The sequence below is a fragment of the Gossypium arboreum genome, chromosome 13 (assembly GCF_025698485.1).
Source record: "Gossypium arboreum isolate Shixiya-1 chromosome 13, ASM2569848v2, whole genome shotgun sequence".
In the NCBI taxonomy this organism is placed as follows: Eukaryota; Viridiplantae; Streptophyta; class Magnoliopsida; order Malvales; family Malvaceae; genus Gossypium; species Gossypium arboreum.
In genome coordinates, this window is record NC_069082.1 from 119059291 (window position 1) to 119080813 (window position 21523).

General features: G+C 32.0%; 1 protein-coding gene and 2 long non-coding RNA genes across 3 annotated transcripts in view; 1 reads left to right on the forward strand and 2 right to left on the reverse strand.

Moving 5' to 3' along the window:
* On the reverse strand, nucleotides 1-1809 carry LOC128286733 (uncharacterized). Its single transcript, XR_008277385.1, has 2 exons — nucleotides 1682-1809; nucleotides 1-189 (listed from the first exon to the last, which is right to left on the reverse strand). It is a non-coding gene; the product is annotated as an uncharacterized LOC128286733 (long non-coding RNA).
* Nucleotides 1313-21523, forward strand: part of LOC108463104 (caffeic acid 3-O-methyltransferase-like) — a 27068-nt gene continuing 6857 nt past the window's right edge. Inside the window, exons 1-3 of the mRNA XM_053024318.1 lie at nucleotides 1313-2036; nucleotides 19968-20278; nucleotides 20849-20913. Coding sequence (XP_052880278.1) covers nucleotides 1633-2036; nucleotides 19968-20278; nucleotides 20849-20913 — 780 coding nt within the window. The 5' untranslated portion in view covers nucleotides 1313-1632. The remainder of the gene's footprint in view (nucleotides 2037-19967; nucleotides 20279-20848; nucleotides 20914-21523) is intronic.
* LOC128286732 (uncharacterized) lies at nucleotides 14825-18681 on the reverse strand. Its single transcript, XR_008277384.1, has 3 exons — nucleotides 18229-18681; nucleotides 15834-18094; nucleotides 14825-15321 (listed from the first exon to the last, which is right to left on the reverse strand). It is a non-coding gene; the product is annotated as an uncharacterized LOC128286732 (long non-coding RNA).

Genomic DNA, 21523 nt, shown 5'->3' on the forward strand with positions numbered 1-21523 from the left:
TTTTTCTCTTCACTTGTAAATGTTGAAGGCATCTTATCTATCCCTAGCAGGGCCTCCTCCAGATCCATCTGCGTAAGAACTGCTTGCCTCTTAATCTGCCACAATGCAAATCTGGTGTTGCGATCCAATAGCGGAATTTCATACTTCAAATACGCCATTACCATGATCAAGATGAACAACCCGAAAGCTCTGATACCAATTTGTGAAAATAAATAAAATAAAGAATACACAGATTTTTACGTGGAAACTCTTTCGGGAAAAACCACTGGCAGAGGAGAAGAAAATTTATTATGTCGAATTCGAATAAATACAAAAGAAATAGACTATGTCTATTTATAGGCTTGTAAAGTCATATTCTAATAAGACTGAAATACCTTATTCTAATCAATATCAAATAGATAGAATTTAAGAAGGTTTAAAAATTTTATTCTAAAATAAAATAAAAGAAGTGTAATTCTATATGAATTCTTCTTTTATTTTATTTTACCAATGTATTTTATTTAAATAAAAATTCAGATTACTTAATTCTAACAAAAGCTTTGAAAGATTTTGGTCAACATTGGGCGATGAATTGGGATTTTTTTAATCACAAAATGAAAACCATACTTAACCAAAAAAATTTCTTTAATGTCACTCTCTTGCCAAAATCACCATAACTTTTTTTTTCTCTTAAAATCGTTAGACTGACTTCTTCAACAGACTTTTATTCTTAAAAACATTATTAATACATAAAAATTCTAAAACTGAAATCATTAATAATCAAAACCTAAAACTTAACATGTATTAATTGAAATACCATATCGAAATCTTAAACTTAAGATCAAATAATTTCAAAAAGTAAATTATTAAAAATTAATTTAGTTCTAATGATTCGACATGATGCAACTTTTATACCCCTTGCTAAAATCGTAAAAATTGATATAAATTTTAATAAATTAGAATATGTTATGTAAAATTATTAAGAATAAAATTAGGCGTGAAAGCATACTTAAATTTATCGATATTTAGAAATTTTGTGTCCTTGACTCTCTCTATTCTAAATATGAGATGTAAAAAAATTAAGTATGTGTAATTTGAGATCACAACCCTACTATATTTTTTTTTGTATATTAACCTGAATTTTAATGAGTCAATCATCAAATAGAATCTAATTACTAGAGTATCTACGTATATTTAACTTATAATTTATTTAATAATTGAAGTCAAATAAAATTTAATTATATTAGATAACTTTTAATTTGGATTAACATCATAAATAATAATGTGTAATAATATATATGTGATGATGATGTTATTCAACATTTTGAGGTCAGTGCAAGCTGTAGCCCTGCGTATTAAATAAGAATTGGTCAAGGAAGAACAAGTTGTTCCACAAGAAAATATGAATAAAAATTGGATCCGTGAATTAAGAAGATGAAAGATAAGATTTTCTTCTTTCATTTTAATAAATTATTCCAAATCCCAATCTTGGATTTTTATAATATGGGCTCCATATAATTCAGAAAATAAAAAACGTTTGCCACTGTTATAAATGTCGTTTTAGAACTGCCTATTCATATATTTCTGTGCATTTGATTAAACTTTCTGCAAATTCTTACCCAAACCCAGAATTACAGGAAACTAAACGTCAGGATGATGAGTTCACAACAAAGTACAACAAAGGAAGAGGAAGATTGCTTACGGGCAATTCAATACGCTACTTCAACAGTGCTTCCTTTTGCTTTGAAAGCCGCCGTTGATCTTGATTTATTCGAGATTATAGCGAAATCGGGTCCAGGTTCCATGGTTTCTGCTGCTGAGATTGTCTCCAAACTTCCTGCTAAGAATCCTAATGCTCCCGAAATCATCGATCGTATACTTCGATTTCTGACGGTCCATTCGGTCTTGGATTGCAAGCTTGTTACCGATGAAGACGGAAACACGACGAGATTATATGGTATTGCTTCTATCGGCAGATATTTTGCTAAAAATAAAGATGGAATTTCCGTAGTTCCAATACTGCATTTGACTATGGATAGACATATGATCGAGTGTTGGTTAGTCTTCTTTTCCTTTGACTCTTTATATCATATTTCTGGTCACCTCTTTCGTCCCTTTCAAAAATATTAAACTAACATAATCCTAGTCTATTTTTTGAAAGATAGTTAATCACTGTAATTAATATTTTTGTTAATTATAAATAAATAATAATATAATAATAAATTTATAAATATTGAAAGGTTAATTATTAATACTATACTTATAAATATTGCTTGACCAAAATAAAGACATGTAAATGTAAATACTAAAGGCTTGATTTACATATATAGATATTGCTTGACCAAAACAAAGACATGTAAATGTAAATATTGAAGGCTTTACATAAATAATGTTTTAGTAATACTGACAGCTTAATTTCTTAATACTAGAAATGTAGATATTGCTCGACTGGAAAAAATCATGTAAATATTGAGGTTTGATTTGTTATTGTATCAATTAAAATTATATATAATTGATGAAAATAATAATAATGGTGACTAATTATCCTTAATTACTCACTTTCAAAATTTATAAGGATTAAATTACTCTGAATTTTTAAAGTGCCTAATTTTTTAATACCAAAATTTAGAGGATGGAAAATGTTTTTACCAATAATTTTCTCTTGTTAAATATATATTAATAAGAATATTATCTTTATTTAATATGATAAAAATATTGATCAATTCAAAATTACGATTATAGTGATGTATTCAATTGTTAGGACATTAATCATACAAAAGTTTTAGAAGTGTAGAATAATTATTTAGTTTTACACAACTGATTTATTCAATTGTTATATTTTTATATTATTTGTCCTATTTTAAAATGTGATTATGAATATCTATACTATTTTAAAATCTCGATTAAATAAAATAATTGTTAACACATAAAGTTGTTAATTGCTTGAACTATTATATTTGAATGAAAGTGCTTGATGACAATGACCATGCGGGTTGGGACTACAAAATCTGTGTAAAAAATAACAAATAACACGAATGTTTGTTTAGGCCGTTCAGTTTCTCTATGTCTGCGAAGCCTAACTTAGTTAGTCACATTTTATCACTCCCAAGTATAGATATCTCACCTTTGTACCTAAAGATTAGAACATTTACCTCTAAGTTCTCCCATTGAGAATTTAGATTGTAAACTCTAATGGTTTTGCAATTCAATTGCACACTCTCAAAATATCTCCACAATGAACAAAACAAAATGCTCTCAATAAAGCTCCCTACTAAACTTAGATAAGCCTTAAAACATATATAGGTTTCAACTTACTAACATTGAAATTAAATTAATAAAAAGCAAACCCTTAAAAATAGCAATTACATAAGATACTAATAAAAGCTTAATCTAATAAAGATATGGTCTTTTAAAATTAGTAGCACGACCTCAATCAATTCTCAACATAACACGAGTTGAATTGATTCACTCAAATCCAATCCAATTTTCAATAGCCACATATTGTTTTCCATAGATGGACCATAACATCTTCAACATTTCAGCATATTCACTAGTCTAAAAATTTTGCTTCATTAAATTGGCAACTCAATTATGGAAAGTAACTTCACTACCTTAGTGGAAGTTTGCACTAGGCACTACCACGTGGTAGTCAGCTTATTTAGCACAACTTATCACATCCATCTTCACAAGGGAAGCTTCAATCCATCTTGATCTACCTTAATATAAGCATACAAAAGATCATAAAGTCAACCTATATCTTCTTAAATAGCATATCTCAACATGAAAGGTAAGTAGATTACATAAGAATCTTTGAAAAGTAATATTGCTTCATTCAATCTCTCCTCTAGTGATTAACACAAGATTGGCTACACAAAATGCTCAGAAAGAGATAAGCAAATCATCAAGATATTTTGGTCAAACATGCCAACAAATAAGGCAAGTTTCATGTCTAGTGTAGTGATTCATCAAAGTGGAAACTTCAATCAGCCACTTTAAAAACTTGCCTCAACAAGAACTAAAATTAACATGTTTAGGGATTGAACTCATGTTTAACAAATTTATGAATTCATTACCACTACACCAATAATAATTCTTGAGTAAACTTTAAAAATATTAGCTTTTAACATAAAATGTTTTCTCTCACCAAATTTTTGTATATAGATAATGTCACCAATTGATTTTTTGTCACAAGCCAACTCGACACTAATTCAATTGATAACAACATCATGATTATCAATTGTAGTGCATTTAAATTTGTAAATATGATGTATTTATGTATTTAAATTTTTTTTCTCACAATTTAATCTAATCTTTTTTATTTTAATATGGTACATATTGTACCATCCCAAGCCTGACCTGATCACCGAATACGAAACATAGGATACCACATTTATTACCGAAGCAACTACAATCACCAACATTCATATCAAAACATATTACGACTAAAAATTAGGCAAAAACACAAATTAAACACAACATTTGATAGTTACTGAGTCTCAAATGAGTTTACAGAATCTTGAAAACCAATCCGAGAACAAATAAAGATCATACTAAAAGGTTTTCAAAATTTGAAGATAAGCATCGATACCCACATTAGGTATCGATACTGATTTGGCATTTTGTTAATTTTACAAAATTTATCAAGAGTTTTCTAGTATCGATACTTAGAATTTGGTATCGATACTTTAATACAAGTACCGATACTTATTATGGTATCGATATTGATTTAGCAATCTATTTGTTAGAAGAATTCAAGGAAATGGTCAAATATTGAAACTTTATCCTCAGGTATCGATACTTCCAAACGAAAGTGGTAAAATCAATTTTCAAAAAACATACCAACTCAAGTCATCTAGCCTATTTCAATATCCATAATCAACAATACAACCATAAGACATTAGTCATGCACTTAATCTATCCACACTTCAAGCATTAACTATTACAACAAATCTTCATGCCAATTCAATCCATGAAATTTAACACTTTTCAACTAGCTTACAAAACTATTAGCATAGTTTCACCATTAATCTAATTAATCATCAAACAAACATTATCCTCATAAAATCATGTCAAACCAATCCACTTATTATAGCACATACATAGTTCTCACACAATCACATACACTTTCATTCATGTGAAAAATAAAATAAAATAAAATAACTAAAATAAAGAACACACAAATTTTACGTGGAAACCTTTTCGGGAAAAAAACCACGGGCAGAGGAAAAGAAAATTCACTATGTCGAAAATTTGAATCAATACAAGAGGAATAGACTATGTCTATTTATAGGCTTGTAAAGCCATATTCTAGTAGGATTGAAACACCTTATCTTAATCAATATAAAATAGATGGAGTTTAATAAGGTTTAAAAAACCTTATTCTAAAATAAAATAAAAGAAGTCTAGTTCTATATGGATTTTACTTTTATTTTATTTTCCATCGTATTTTATTTAAATAAGAATTTGGGTCACTTAATTCTAACAATCTCCACCTTGACACAAATTCTCAATGAACAAGTTCTTCATCGTGAACTTTCAATAAACAAGTTCTCCACCTCTTCCATAAAACCCCTTAAGGGTTTAACTTCAATAATGAACACCAACCAAGTCTAAGCAATGCTCAAACTTAGTTATAAGAAGTGACTTAGTCATCATATCTGCAGGATTTTCATGAGTACTAATTTTTCTCACAACAATATCACCACGAGCAATAATATCACAATCAAAATGATACCGAACATCAATGTGTTTTGTTCTCTCATGAAACATTTGATCTTTTGTAAGAAAGATGGCACTCTGACTGTCACAAAATCTGTCTTGATTTGAAGGTCTTCATTAAGTACACTAAAGAGTCCTTCAACCAAATGACTTCTTTACAAGCCTCGAGAATCGCCATGTACTCAACTTGATTGGTAGACAAAGCGATCGTAGTTTGCAAAGTGGCTTTCAATGATTGCACAACCTCCGATTGTAAAGACATAACCTGTGGGAGATCTTCTTCTATCAAGGTCTCCAACAAAATCAGCATACCCAATGACTCCATCTCTAGTTCTTCCAAACTGTAAGCAAACATCAGTAGTACCTCGTAAGTATCTTAAAATCCACTGAACTGCTTTCCGGTGTTCTTTACGAGATTCGCCATGTATCGCTAAGCTGACCGATCGCATATGATAAATCGGATGTGAACAAACCATAGCATACATGAGAGATCCTACTGCACTAGAGTATGGAACATGTGACATGTACTCAATCTCATCATCTGATTGTGGAGACAAAGCTGATGAAAGTCTGAAATGAGCTACTAAAGGAGTACTAACAGGCTTAGCACTCTGCATATTGAACCTGCAAAGAACTTTCTCAATGTACCCCTTCTGACTTAGGTACAATTTACTTGCTTTTCTATCTCTGAAAATCACCATACCAAGTATCTTCTTTGCTGGTCCTAAATCTTTCATCTCAAATTCTTCACTTAGTTGGGCTTTGACCTTTCTTATCTCTCATTTATCTTTTGCTGCTATCAACATGTCATCAACATAAAGAAGTAGATATACAAAAGAACCATCACTGTTTTTTTTAAAGTAGACACAACTGTCAAAACTACTTCTTTTGAAATCATATGAAGTCATAAAGGAATCAAACCTCTTGTACCACTGTCTTGGTGACCGTTTCAAACCGTAAAGGGACTTTTTCAGCAAGCAAACATAGTCCTCTTTTTTCGAGATCTGTAAAACCCTCGGTTGTTGCATGTAAATATCCTCCTCAAGTTCTCCATACGTAAATGCGCTTTTACATCTAACCGCTCAAGCTCCAAATCATGCATGGCCACAATACCAAGCAAAGCTCGAATCGAACTATGCTTAACAACTGGGAGAACACATCTGTGAAGTCCACTCTTGGAATTTGATGTAACCCTTTGCAACAAGCCTTGCTTTATATCCGGGTTCTTCAACTCCTTGAGTCCCTTCTTTCTTTTAAACACCCATTTACAACGAATGACCTTTTTACCTTTAGGAAGTTTTACAAGATCCCATGTTCGCTTTTTGTGGAGTGATTCCATCTCCTCTTGCATTGCAAATATCCACTTTTTGAGTCTTCACACTAATCGCCTCGAATAATTAAATGGCTCTTGATTCGCATCTATATCTTCACCACATTTAAAGCATAAGCAACTAGATCACCTCGGCATACTTCTTTGGAGGTTTAATTTCTCTTCGGTTCTTTTTGGCGATAGAGTATTGCGGTGAAGAAGCAACACTATTCTCAATTTTGTCTTGGCTTGAGGAGTTGATTCGTATTAATCGATGCTCCACCGCTTTTGGTTTTCTTTATTGGAAGAGTCTTTAAGAGATAAGTTAGGTAGCATAGCGGTTTCATCAAAAACAACATCTCTCGCTAATCACAACTTTTCTATTTTCGGGACACCATAACTTATAGCCTTTTACACCACTTTATAACCAAGAAAACGCATTTAATGGATCTCGGTTCCAATTTTCCATTATCAACATGAGCATACGCAGACACCCAAAAATCTTTAAATCGAATAATTAGCGGGATTACGGACCATACCTCTTGTGGAGACTTTTCTCAATGGCAGCGGATGGAGATCGGTTGATCAAAAACATGCAGAGAGGCTATCGCCCAAAATGACTTGTAAGTTGGCATTGACAACATACATCGAACCTTCTCCATGATCGTTCGTTCATTCGTTCGCAACGCCGTTTTCTTTGTGGAGTATGACGAACCGTCAAGTGTCTCATGATCCTTCGATTTGCACAATCTATTAAACTCATCGAGCGAACTCTAAGCCATTGTCTGTACGGATGTATTTTATCTGTTTTCCCGTCTATTTTTCAATCATAATTTTCCAAGACTTAAATGCGAAAAACACATCGCTTTTCTGCTTCAAGAAGAACGCCCAAACTTTTTTGGAAAAATCATCAATAAAGGTTAGCATATAATTAGCTCCACCTCTCGAAGGCACTCTGGATGGCCCCCACAGATCAGAATGAATATACTCCAACGTTTCCTTCGTGTTATGGATTCCTCTAGTAAATCGAACTCTCTTTTGCTTCCCAAAAACACGGTGCTCACAGAAATTCAGTTTGCAAATTCCTTGCCCATCAAGAAGTCCTCTTTTGCTTAATTCAGCCATGCCATTCTCACTCATATGCCCTAGGCGCATATACCAAAGTTTAGTAATATCATCATCTGACAAGGAAGAGGAAGCGACAGCTGCATCACCAGTAACAGTAGAACCCTGCAAAACATATAACTTGGCAATTTTTCTCTGCCCTTTCATCACAACAAGGGACCCTTTGGAAATCTTTAAAACTCCACTTTCAGCTGTGTATCTGTACCCTTTTGAATCAAGAGTACTCAACGAAATTAAATTTCTTTTCAATTCTGGAACATGCCGCATGTCACTAATTGTTCTGACAACTCCATCAAACATCTTAACTTTAATTGTTCCAACACCTGCGATTTTACATGAAGCATTATTTCCCATCAAAACAACACCTTCAGATACTGTTTCATAAGTTGTAAACCAATCCCGATTGGGACTCATGTGGAAGGTGCAACTGAATCAAGTATCCACTCCTCGCACTTTAGAATCATTGATGAAGCGACTAGAAGTTCACCATCATTGTAGTCTTCTAGAAAATCGCCTTCACCGAATTTTCTGGTTATTTTTCCTTTTGATTCGCAGCCTCCCTTTTAATCTTATTTTGTAGGTTATAGCACTCAGATTTAATGTACCCTTTCTTCTTTCAGAAGTTGTAAGTTTTACCTCTGTTTGAAGACTTCGATCTACCCTTAGATTTACCACGAGGATTCTGTTCCTGTGTCCTACCACGATCATCATCAGCAATTCGATCTTGTCTCCCACGAACAATGAGACCCTCTCCTTGAGAGTCGGGTTTAACCACAAGATGCTTCATCTTATCATGCGAGGTTAAAGAATCATAAACCTCATCAACTGTGAGAGACTCGCGGCTATATAAAATCGTGTCTCTAAAGGTTGAATAAGGCAGGGCAACGAACAAAGTAGAATCAACCCTAGATCTTCTTTATCATCCTGAACCTCCATGGCCTCCAAGTTTGAGAGAATTTCTTTAAACATTGTTAAGTGTTCGTGTCTGACGCACCTTCCTCCAAACGATGAGCATAAAGACGCTACTTCATATGCAACTTGCTTGTTAGAGTTTTCGACATACATATTTGTTCTAGCCTCTTCCATAATGCAATGCAGTTTTTCTTTCATCACATCCGCAAAATTTCGTTGGACAAATCTGAGATGTAATTGTGCTAATGCCTTTCGATCCTTACGCTTCTTCTCTTCATCTATTAATGTCGAAGGTATCTTATCTATCCTAGCAGGCATCCTCCAGATCGGTGAAACCAGTAAGGGCATGGGCCCCCCCCTAAAATGGGAAATTTTCATTTAGGCCCTTTAGATTTTTTTAAAATTTTAAATTAGTAAAGGTAAAATTCCACTTTGGCCCCCCCTAAATTTATAAAAATTCAATTTAATCCTTTAAAAGTATAAATATATAGACTATAAAAATTAAAATTTCCTTCGCCCCCAAAAATTTTTTTCGCTTTACCGCTCTAGATCCATCTGCAAGAAGCGCTTGCATCTTAATTTGCCACAACATAAATCGGTGTTGCGATCCAACAACGAATTTCATACTTCAAAGACGCCATTACCGTGATCGAGATGAATAACCCGGAAGCTCGGATACCAATTTTGAAAAATAAAATAAAATAAATAAAATAAAATAAAGAACACACAAATTTTACGTGGAAACCCTTTCGGGAAAAAAACCACGGGCAGAGGAAAAGAAAATTCACTATGTCGAAAATTTGAATCAATACAAGAGGAATAGACTATGTCTATTTATAGGCTTGTAAAGCTATATTCTAGTAGGATTGAAACACCTTATCCTAATCAATATAAAATAGATGGAGTTTAATAAGGTTTAAAAACCTTATTCTAAAATAAAATAAAAGAAGTCTAGTTCCATATGAATTTTACTTTTATTTTATTTTCCATCGTATTTTATTTAAATAAGAATTTGGGTCACTTAATTCTAACAATTCAAAACTTTGCTAATCATTAATTTAGTTAATCATATCATCACTTATATAACTTATCATCAAGCACTTCCAATATATATATATATATATATATATATATTCACATATACATATTCACAAGAACTTAATCAAGATCAACTAACATGTAAAACGCCTATATACATTAATAGAGCATACATAAACTATTCAACTTCCATATTCAAGTATTCAAACATAACAAAACTCAAGTAACATTGTTAGGTACATGCCAAATTTAATTAACCACAAAGAGTTCACCGACATGTTGAGTCCGAAATATTTATTAGATGCTAAAGATGATAAATAGAATAAAAAACTTAGTCTAACTTGCAAACGAGAAACAACCAATTATTAAGTAATTAACTTAACAACATATTTATAATCATATTGTTGTGAATAAGTTATGAATTATACCAATACATTAACATTATATTAAATGTATCCATTATACTGTTTTAGCATACTAAATCTTTCAAACTTCGTACCCGTCTACCGGAATAATTTTTGCTTAGTGCTCGTTGCCATGTGTTTGGCACTTAGTGCCTCATCGGTCTAGCCAAAGTATTTGCGCTTAATGCTCTCTCGATGTATTTAGCACCCAGTGCTTATCGGACTAGTCGAAGTATTTGCACCCATCACTCATCTATGTATTTGGCACCCAATGCCTGCTAAAGTATTTGTCTGCACATTTCTGAGTAACAACTTCCATAGAATTTCAATTCAATTCAATTCACATCACATCAACCACCATTCTAAACTCAATTCATCTATTTATATTAACTCAATCAAAAATTAGTTCCATACTTTCATGAAAAAAATACTACTTTCTAATGTATTCAGTTTAGTCCATCTCAAAAATCAACATTTCATACCAATTTAATTCAGTTAATCAATCTCACTTATTTAATATTTAATAATACTAAATAATGAAAATATCCAGTAATTTAGGTGAGTTATAGTGTGGGATTACAAAACATAAACTCTGAGCTATTCGTATTCTAATCGTTTACTAAGTTCTCATGGGCCTATTATCGAATTCATATCAATTCAACCTCTATAGTCGTATACACGTTTTTCATATTTCAAATAGCAATTCATATACATTATAATCATGTAATATCAATATATACATATCAATTTCATAATCAATCATAACATCCACTAATTTCCATTCAACTAAACCAATGTACCTCAAAATGGTACCTAAATCATACCAATTCAATTTATACAAATCTAACCTATATCATATAACATTCAACCATTTATAATCCATTCAATTCCATGGTATTTACTTCATAACATTAGTCAGTTGCTCCTTAGACAATATCTATTTCATATATATATATATATATATATATATATATATATTTCACAACATCAAACATTACCGTATTAAAGGCTACAAGTATAACTTATACTAATACTATCTTACAACAACACCATTTGATACCACATATCTGTTCATATCTATTATATATTTCATATTTTTGATTTAATCCTTTTGATGCCAAAAACATTATATAATAATTCAACTATAAATTAAAACAATATAATACAATTATATCATTAATTAATAAAGTAAGTCCCATATGAATTTACTCGGCAAAAATAATAACAAGCAAGACGCCGAGGACTGATCTGCAATTTGTCTTTTTCTCGATTATTCTCTGATTAATTCAATTCCTGATCTATAATAATTCATTTTAATTTTTCAATTCTAAACATCTTATAACAACCTATTATATCCATGTATCAATTTAATTTCATTTTTAAGATATCTCCTAAAATTTTTTATTTTATTCAATTTAGTCCCTAAAACTAAATTGCTATAACTTTCAAATTTGAGCTTCAATTCCGAAACCGATCTCAATTACATCCTTTTACAACCTTCTATTATAAAAAATACAAAAACATAACATCAATTTCAAAATTCATGCACCTTAGTCCCTTTGTTAAAAAGTTAGCAATTAAATTTTATAAACTAATCATTTTCACTTATAAGCTTAAAATCTACCAATTTAATACCAAACACTTCAAATATTCATCAATGATAATTTTTAAAAATTTTAAAAGTTTTAAAAACAATACTTGAATTAACTAAATCAAGCTTCTACGATCTTAAAAAAATTAAAAAATTGAATTAAAATAATTTACCAATCAAAGTAACAAAGTTGGTAAAAGCTTGAAATCCCTTTTTCTTTCTTTGTTTCGTGAAGAAGAAAAGATGAACATGGTGGTCTTATTTTTGTTCTTTTAGTTTAATATATATACCGGTATTAATATTAATTAATTTAATATAATTAAAACAAAGCATGTTTCAATATACTAATATAATAATTTTAAAATAAAAATAAAAAATTAGTGAAGTACAACTTACCTCCACCACAGTTTGGCCACATAAAATGGGTCAAATCACTCCTTTGGTCCCTTGATTATTTAAAAATCTATTGTGATAAATTTTTGTAATTTTTATAATTTAGTCATTGTACCTTAATTAACTATCTAAATGACAAAATTAATGGGCCAAACTTTAAATAATTTTTATACTAATCTTGTAAATATTATTATTTAATATTTATAGGCTTGAACATCGGAAATGGAGTCCCGAAACCACCGTTTCCGACAACATTGAAAAACGAACTGTTAAACATATTCCATATGTTATTATGATCAATTAGTTTTAAACCATGCGTTTTACTATTTATTGTAAGTTATTTTTAAACACACATTTAATATATATTTTTTGGTAGATAAGGAAGCTAAATACATTTAGCCATAACAAGAATTATATTTGACACCAATACTATCTTGTAGAATCTCCATCTCACTCATTTTAGGGGGAACATAATAAATTCTCAAACCAAGAAGAACATTTCTTCCTAGTGCTGCCATGGAATCTATAGCCATATTCGCTGTGCGTAGAGTAGGGGTGAGCAAAACTCGATTCGACTCGAAAAAATAAAAAAAAAATTTGAATTTCGAGTTAAACAAATCGAGTTATTCGAGTCAACTCGATTTTTTTTTGAATTTTAAGTTCGAATCGAATTGAGTTTTCGAATTCGAATAACTAAAATAATTTGAATAATTCGAATATCAAACTATAATATTTTACATTTTTACCCCAAACTCCCAAACCTTTTTATTTTTCTCTTAAAACTTTTACTCCTTTCCATTTTCCCCTCAAAACTTTTACTTCCCTTCCATCCCAACCCCCCTAATCTACCCAAAATCTATTTCCCACTAAAATTTTACTCTCCTATTTACTTTTTCTCAAAATTTTATTTCCAAAAACCCTCAAAACTTTTTATTTTCCCCCATAATTTTTACTCCCACCCACTTTCCTCTTAAAATTTTTACTTCCTTTCAATCCCACCTCCTATCTACCCCAAATCCACCCCCCAATTTTTTTAATATTTTTCCCCCAAAATTTTACTCCCCCTTATTTATTTTCCCTCAAAACTTTTATCCCCAAAACTTTTTATTTTCCTCTAAATTTTTACTTCTCACCCTTTACTCTCAAATAAAAATCAAAATTATCTAAAAAATGACTAAACATAAAAAGTAATAATTTTATTTATATCTACTATTTATATTATTAAATTAAATTTCACATTTTATATTATTTATATTATTGAATTGTTTAATCATATTGAATATTTATATTAAAATTAAAATTAATTATGCCATTAAATATTCATGTTAAAATTTTATATTGGTATCAATTTCACATTTTATCTTTAAAATAATTTTTATTAAAAATCACATTTTTACATTTAATATATTTTTATTCGAAAATACATAATGACAAGAATCAAGATAATTGAAACAACTAAGCAAACAAAGAAGCTAACCCGTATATAAAAAATTAATAAATAAATTATGAGGTGATGAAAGTTAATAAAAATTTTAATTAAGGTGGACAAATTTTATTACGATGGGTGACAGTGGTTACAAGGACCCAAAATTATTTTTTAAAATTTAACTCGAACAAATATATTCGATTCGATTCGATTCGATTCGAATCGAATTCCATATCACTCAACTCGATTCAAGAAAATTTCAAATCAAATTAGGATGATAAAATATGATTCGTCAACTCGATTAACTCGAAATTTTTTCATTCAATTTGATTCGATTCGATCGAACGCTCACCCCTAACGTAGAGTAAACATTACCTTTACATGCCAATCACTTTCTAACAGTTTTTTGATTTGTGCTAGACTCCTTTCTGTCTCCTCTGTCTGACCATTAAGCATATTGACCGTAATCAAACAATCACTTTTCACCAATAATTGCTTTACACCATTTTTCTAAGTTATATCCAATCCGTCCATGATTGCCCATAATTCTTCATCAAGTATAGAACAATCGGCTATATTCCGACTATAACCAGTAACCCATTTACCTTGATGATCCCAAAACAAACCCCCAGTAGAGGCTCGATCAGTAGTCAAATGCCTTGAGCCATCAGTATTCAACTTGCGCCAGTGGCTAGGTGGTGGCTGCTAACTAGTAAAAGACATTGCCGGATCATTCTGTTTATTTCTTCTACTGTTCGCCAACGTGACTGATTTTGTAAAGGCAATACTTCCAGCAACCTTAATTGAAGCCTCACCAAATTCTCTATTGTAGAGCGAGTTGTTTCGTCGTTTCCATATTTTCCAAGTTATAATCCAAATAAATATTCCAATAAACACATTAGACAATAGCCTCATTAAAATCTAAAAGATTTGTTATCAACCATTCTTCCAAATTTAATGAAAAGAAAATATCCAACTTGTCTGTTAGTACAAATTTTACCCAGAGATTTTGAGCTACCAAGCAATCCCTCACCGCATGCAAAGGTGTTTCAACCCCACTCCTACATAAATTGTAAAAATGGCTAACAACCATTCCTCTCCTACACCGTTCTAAATTGGATAGGAGTCGGTTGTGTAATAGAATCCAAAGGAACTACCGAACCCTCTGAGGAACATGTAATTTCCATATTAACTTTCATTTTCGATCTCGTAAGGGCCAATCACCATGTGCGAATTTACTGTATCCACTAGCTACTGTGCATTTGCCATTATCCGTTAACCTCCATGCTATTTGGTCTTCCCATACATCATCTTTTGGGGGATGAATACCTGTAATATACAAGAAAACTTCCTTTGGGAGATCCCTTTAAAAATGCTCCCAGTTCCATTCCCCTTCTAATGTTACCATTGCATAGACTGTGGCATCCTGAAAAACAGGTCTTGCATTAGTACAATAGTTGGATAAAGGTCCCAACTCTTTAATCTAGTGATCAGTCCAAAACCTTACTCTCCTATCATCTCCTACACGCCAAAAAAGGCTACTCTGAAGATCAGCCCACACACTCAAAATAGATTTCCAAGTAAAATTGCAACATCTTCTTTCACTGTTTTGTAGACAATCATCATCAATTTTATATTTTAACTTGAGTATCCTAACCCACAAGGCATCTTTCTGTAATAGAAAATTGAAACCAAGTTTAAGAAGGAATGCCTTATTTTGATACTGAGTTCGCTTTAGTCTTAACCCCTCTCGGTCTAGTGGTAGACAACATTTTTCCCAACCAACTAGTGTTGTTTTCCGAGAAATATTACTAGATCCCCAAATAAATTGACGAATAAGCTTTTCAACCTCCTTGCAAACACCCAATGGGATAAAAGTCGACTGCATAAAATAATTGGGAATTGATTGCAATATTGATTTTGCTAAGGTAACCCTACCTGCTAATGACAGAAGTGTCCCTTCCCATCTAGAAAGCTGCTTCCTCAGTTTCTCAATGAAAAAAAGCATAAGTACCTTTCGTAACTCGTGAGTGTAATAGAGGAACGCCCAGATACTTGCTGAGATCATTCATTCTTGTCACTCCTAAGTATTCGCTTATCTCATTTCCTACTGAATTATCCACCATGGCTGAGAAATAAATTTGAGACTTCTGATTATTGACTTTATGCCTGAGAAACAACTGAATTTTGTTAGTATTTCCTTGAAAATTCTAGCCTATTCAAGTGCTGCTTTACAAAAGAGCACAAGATCATCCGCAAAAAACAGATGAGATAACCCAGGTCCATCCACAGAAAACTGCATAGATTTCCATTATCCTTCTTCAACTGCTTGTTGAATATAGTGACCTAGTCTCTCCTTGCACAAAACAAACAAGTACGGAGATATTGGATCACCTTTCCACACCCTGTGAGTTGGTATGAATTCAGGAGTAACCTCTCCATTCTACAATACCTACATTGAAGATATTGTTACACAATTCGTAATTAAATTACAAATTGTTGATGGTAACCCAGCAGTCTTAAGAGTATCCTTCAAGAAATCCCATCGGATTCGGTCATAGGCTTTCTTTAAGTCTATTTTGATTGCCATCCAACCAATCCTATCTTTCAAAGTGCACATCGTATGTATAGCCTCCTGAACAATTATTATGTTGTCCATAATTTAGCGACCCGACACAAAATTGACTTGGTTTGGAGACGTAGCTTCATCATGATTATTTTTAGCCTGTTGACTGAAGTCTTCGTAATGATCTTATATAACACTAAACAGAGGCTGATTGGTCTGAATTGAGAAAAAGCCTCTGGGTTATTCACCTTTGGAAGTAACACTAGCAGGGTAGTATGCAGACTTGGATTCAAAGGTTGACCCGCAAACACATCTTTTACTACACGACACACTGAGGGGCCAACAATATTCTATTGGCTCTGAAAAAAAATTGCATGCAGCCCATCAATTCCCAGTGCCTTCAACGGTGCCATACTATCCAAAAATGCATTTGTTTCCAAATCTGTCACCTCCATACAAAGGTTATGTATTTCACCATCATTTAGCTGAGGAAAGTAATTCGCACACATCAATATCCTGCTAATTGATCCTTCTATAGTATAGAGATTTTTGAAAAAATTAATAGTTTTTTCTTTCAGAACATCATTGTCAAAACTCCACGACCCATTGCTTAATTTCAGAGCCTCAATCCTATTATTTCTCCTCCTATTCAGCATCCGTCTATGGAAATATTTAGTATTCCTATCCTCATTAATTAGCTAATCACAACGTGACTTCTGTTCCATAACAGTTCCTCCAAATCTAGAATCAATTCCATATCCTGCCTTAGACAAAAATCCAACTTCATCAAATTTCTTATTAGTTTATCTTCTAATATACGTTGCACCCTTTTAATCCTAGCCATTACTTCCTTCTTTCTTTTGAAAAGACTACCAAAAGTGTTAAGATTCCATTCCTTTGCTACACCTACAAAATTATTGACAGTCTCCATAATATCCCCATTAAAATTCTAGTTTCCTTTAACCAATTCAGGAAATGTTTTATGAGATAACCAACCATCAAAAAAATGAAACCGACGCAAACCTTTTTTCTTCTCTATCCCATCAAATGTAGTAAGTAAAGGTCAATGGTCTGATTTTAATTTATGGAGATGCCAAATTGCATAATTTGGAAATTCATTAACCCAATCAATATTTCTAATTCCACGATCTAGCCTTTCAAAAGTTGTACCCCTGTTTCAAGTGAATTTGGGGCCAAAGAAACCTAAATCAATCAAATTGTAATCAGACAAAAAAGCTTTGAATCTCCTGCACCACTGTCTCCTCATCAAATTTGGACCTTGATAATCAATTGTGTCCAAAATAGCATTCCAGTCTCCCACTAGCATCCAAGGTTTCCTCATAACCCTCGCTATCTTACTTAAAGCATTCCATAAAATTTCACGTTTCCTCACATCTGGACTCCCATATACAAACTGTTCAATAAAATGCTTTGGCCTTTTGAACCATAAAGAGTGACATATGAATGAATTGGAAATGGCTTACCTGGATATCTATTGAAACAAATTCATTCCATAGCACCCAAATACCACCAGCAAAACCTCGTGCCTCCACTCTGCGAGAAAATTTAACACTTGAATTCAAGATAATTGAATCTGCTCGAACCCCACTTAACCTGGTTTCTAATAGTACAACTACATCCACAGCAAATTCAAAAATATATTCTTTCAGAATACGATAAAATCGAGGGTGTGCGCATCATTGACAATTTTAGACTAAGAAATTCAGAAGCATAAACATGTAAATTAGATAGAAAAGAAAATCTAACCTCAAATTTAACATTTAGCCTGGAAGTTCCCCTTGTCGCTTTCCGCTTCCAATAGCTCCATCCCATCTTCTCTTGGCACTTCAATATTCCTTATTGCAGAATCAATCTGCTTAGAGATGTTCTCCACTAGATCCACCACTGGCATCATAGCATCAACCTTCTTCTTGTTTCACAACCCATGATGGTTTTGGTCCCTAAACTTACCCCATTTCACAGTAGAAGGTTTTGGCGGGACGCGGGAAGATGGCCCACCTTTCAAAAACTTCAACCCCGACTTATTTGACATGTTCTCACCCTCGACCACCATAATATTCGGGTCCCAATTCTCCTCCACAACAACCACCCCGTGATTCCCCTTTTCTTCTGTAATTTTTTTTTCACCTAATGCCTGAAAAGCCACCATCGTCTCAATTTTGTGAAGACTAGTTTCCTCATGTGACTCTTTAACTTGATCACTTTTTTTGTTGTGGCCCACTAGATCCAAACTTAACCCTATTCAATCCTTTCTTTCTAAGCCTAGATCCTTGCAATGCTTTCCCTTTATTTTTGGACCCACTCAAAGATGACCCACTAGCTTCACCCAAGGAAAAGCCTAACCTGGGCATAATAACATTTATTGTACCTGATGACTTCTCATCCATATTTCCAGTTGTACCATCCCCTGATTCCTCATTCAAATCAACAATCAAGGAAAATCTTGATCCATTATTCATTTTTTGTTGATTAGTCTCCATTTTAGCATTCTTCCTTATAGGACGCCTTGATTGATGCGAAACAACTATCCAATACCCAAATTCCTCTGTTTTCGCCCTACAATTCAGTTTCGTCATCGTCGGTAATTTGACAACAGTAGCCTCCTGCTCCTGATCCATCGGTGGGTTTTCCTTCCCTAGTTTAGGATACACCTCCTTCTGGTGGCCGTTGTAGCCACAACCAAAACAAACATTTGGTAAGCCTTTGTACTCTATCCTCTGTAATCTCCCTTCCACTTGGATTTTAGAAATTAACGGTTTATTTAGATCAACACTCACCGCCATTCTAGCAAATTGGCCTCGCATTCTTTTTTCAATTTGATTGTCCACCTTGATCACTTGACCTATCGAGCTTCCCACCACCTCCAAGAGACATTTTCTTAATAAGAACCCGAGAAACCCGGGAGCTGAATCCAAACCACTAAGTGTTTTGGATAACTCACAGAAGTATTGAAGGACGATGACCATGGTTGTACTGTTAAAGACTACCCATAGATCATCCAAGGACCATCAATCAACACTTTGTCATAATCCTCCTTTGCTTGAAATTTAAAGAAGTAGTAATCATTCTCTAAGTCCATAAGTTGAAATGAGTGATTTGACTTCCACATACTATTAAGCTTGGAAACCAAATTGTTGAATCCGATTTTCTGCCCAAGAAGTTTTATAATCACCGTTTTGGCCATGATATCTTGTTGTGCTTGCTATTTAAATTCCCCTTTAACTATTTTCAACATCACTTTCTATATCTTTGAATATATATATATGGAATTTGTTACTTGTCTTTAATAGCTTCACTTTAAATTTATTTTAAATTAACTTGGCTTTTGATAAATATTTAATTTAAAGACGATTAAGCCATTAATCTTATGAATTTACGCGAGGCATTCTATCAAGATTTAAAAATTACAAATTAGAAACAAATTTTTAATCACCGTATTTTTCATTATCTTTTGGGTTTATTAAATCATGTAAAATTTTGTGTAGGAACTTCTTGAAAGAAGCAACATTGGAAGGTGGGTTGTCATTTGTGAGGGGATTTGGAGTGGACATTTTCGAGATGGCTGCAAAAGATAGAAATTTAGCCAATACTTTCAACCACTCAATGTCCAACCACACTGCCATAGTCATGAATAAAGCCCTACAAATCTACAAGGGTTTTGAAGGCTTAACCCAAGTGGTTGATGTGGGAGGAGGATGGGGCACAAATCTTAAGCTCATTATTTCAAAGTACCCTCGAATTAAGGGCATTAACTTTGATTTGCCCTTTGTTGTTAAAGATGCACCCAATATTCCAGGTAACCCTACAATTGATTCAATTTTATTCATGATTTTTCCTTGAAATTTAAACTAGGAAGAATAGTGGGAATACTCCATCTTTTATTTTATCGAAAAAAAAAGAAAGAAATTGAGTTTTGTAATAAATTGTAAAATGTTTCGGCTTGAATCAAAATTCAGTGTTCAAAATTTGATTGAAGCTTAATGAGTTTAACTTTTCAAAATTTCGATAAATTTTATATAAAAGAAAATAAATTACTTTTACCGAAACTTATTTACATAATAGAAAATAAACTTGATGTCCAAAATAGAACTTCTGATTCAAATACTTGTGTTTGAATTCAAGTTTTATTTCGAATTAAATATTTGTAATCAAAAATAAAAACTTCAATAAGACTCATGAATCCTGACAAGTCAAATAATAGAGTGTATAAATTTATAAAGTTGAATTCATTTTTTTTTAACCAAACTTAAGTAATTTATAAACATAAATGTTTCGTTTATATATTAGACAAAACCATGAATAAATTTTTGTTTAAAGTTTCCCCGATCAACTTTGATAACTTTTAACGGTATTTTGTTGATATTAGGTGTGGAGCATGTAGGAGGAGATATGTTCAACAAAGTTCCTAATGCAGAAGTTATTTTTATGAAGGTTAGCGATTAAGATCAAGTCTTTTATTTTACATAACAATTTCATTTGTTTGTTAAATTTTCTAATTTTATAGAGGCATAATTGTTATACATTTATTACAACATTTGAGATTCACATCATATTTGAATTTTAAAAATTAAATTAAAAAATATAATATATTAATAAAATATTAATTAATGAGATTTAACTAATGTATTTAATAAAATTTATAGAAGTAATTTCATTTATTAAAATTATTTTATTTAATAAAATCTCGTCAATTACAGTAGACATATTTCTCTCTATATATATAATTGTATTTTATTCCTACTTCAATAAAATTGATGATTAACAAAATAATAATAATAATAATAAAATTGATATTTAAAAAGTATACTATATTCCAAAAATCAGTTAAATCAATTTAGTTAATCCGAATCTATTTTTCACCGTTATTCAAACTAATACTTTCGTTTTCTATTTGTAAAAGTTCGATTTCTTTATTAAAAATTAATGTTGCTAATTTTCTTATTACTTATCTCTAGTGGTTTGTTTGTTAAACTATAAAATTATAAATAAAAGTGTTTGATTGTAATAGTCATTATGGCTTAGTATTATAAAAACTGTGCAA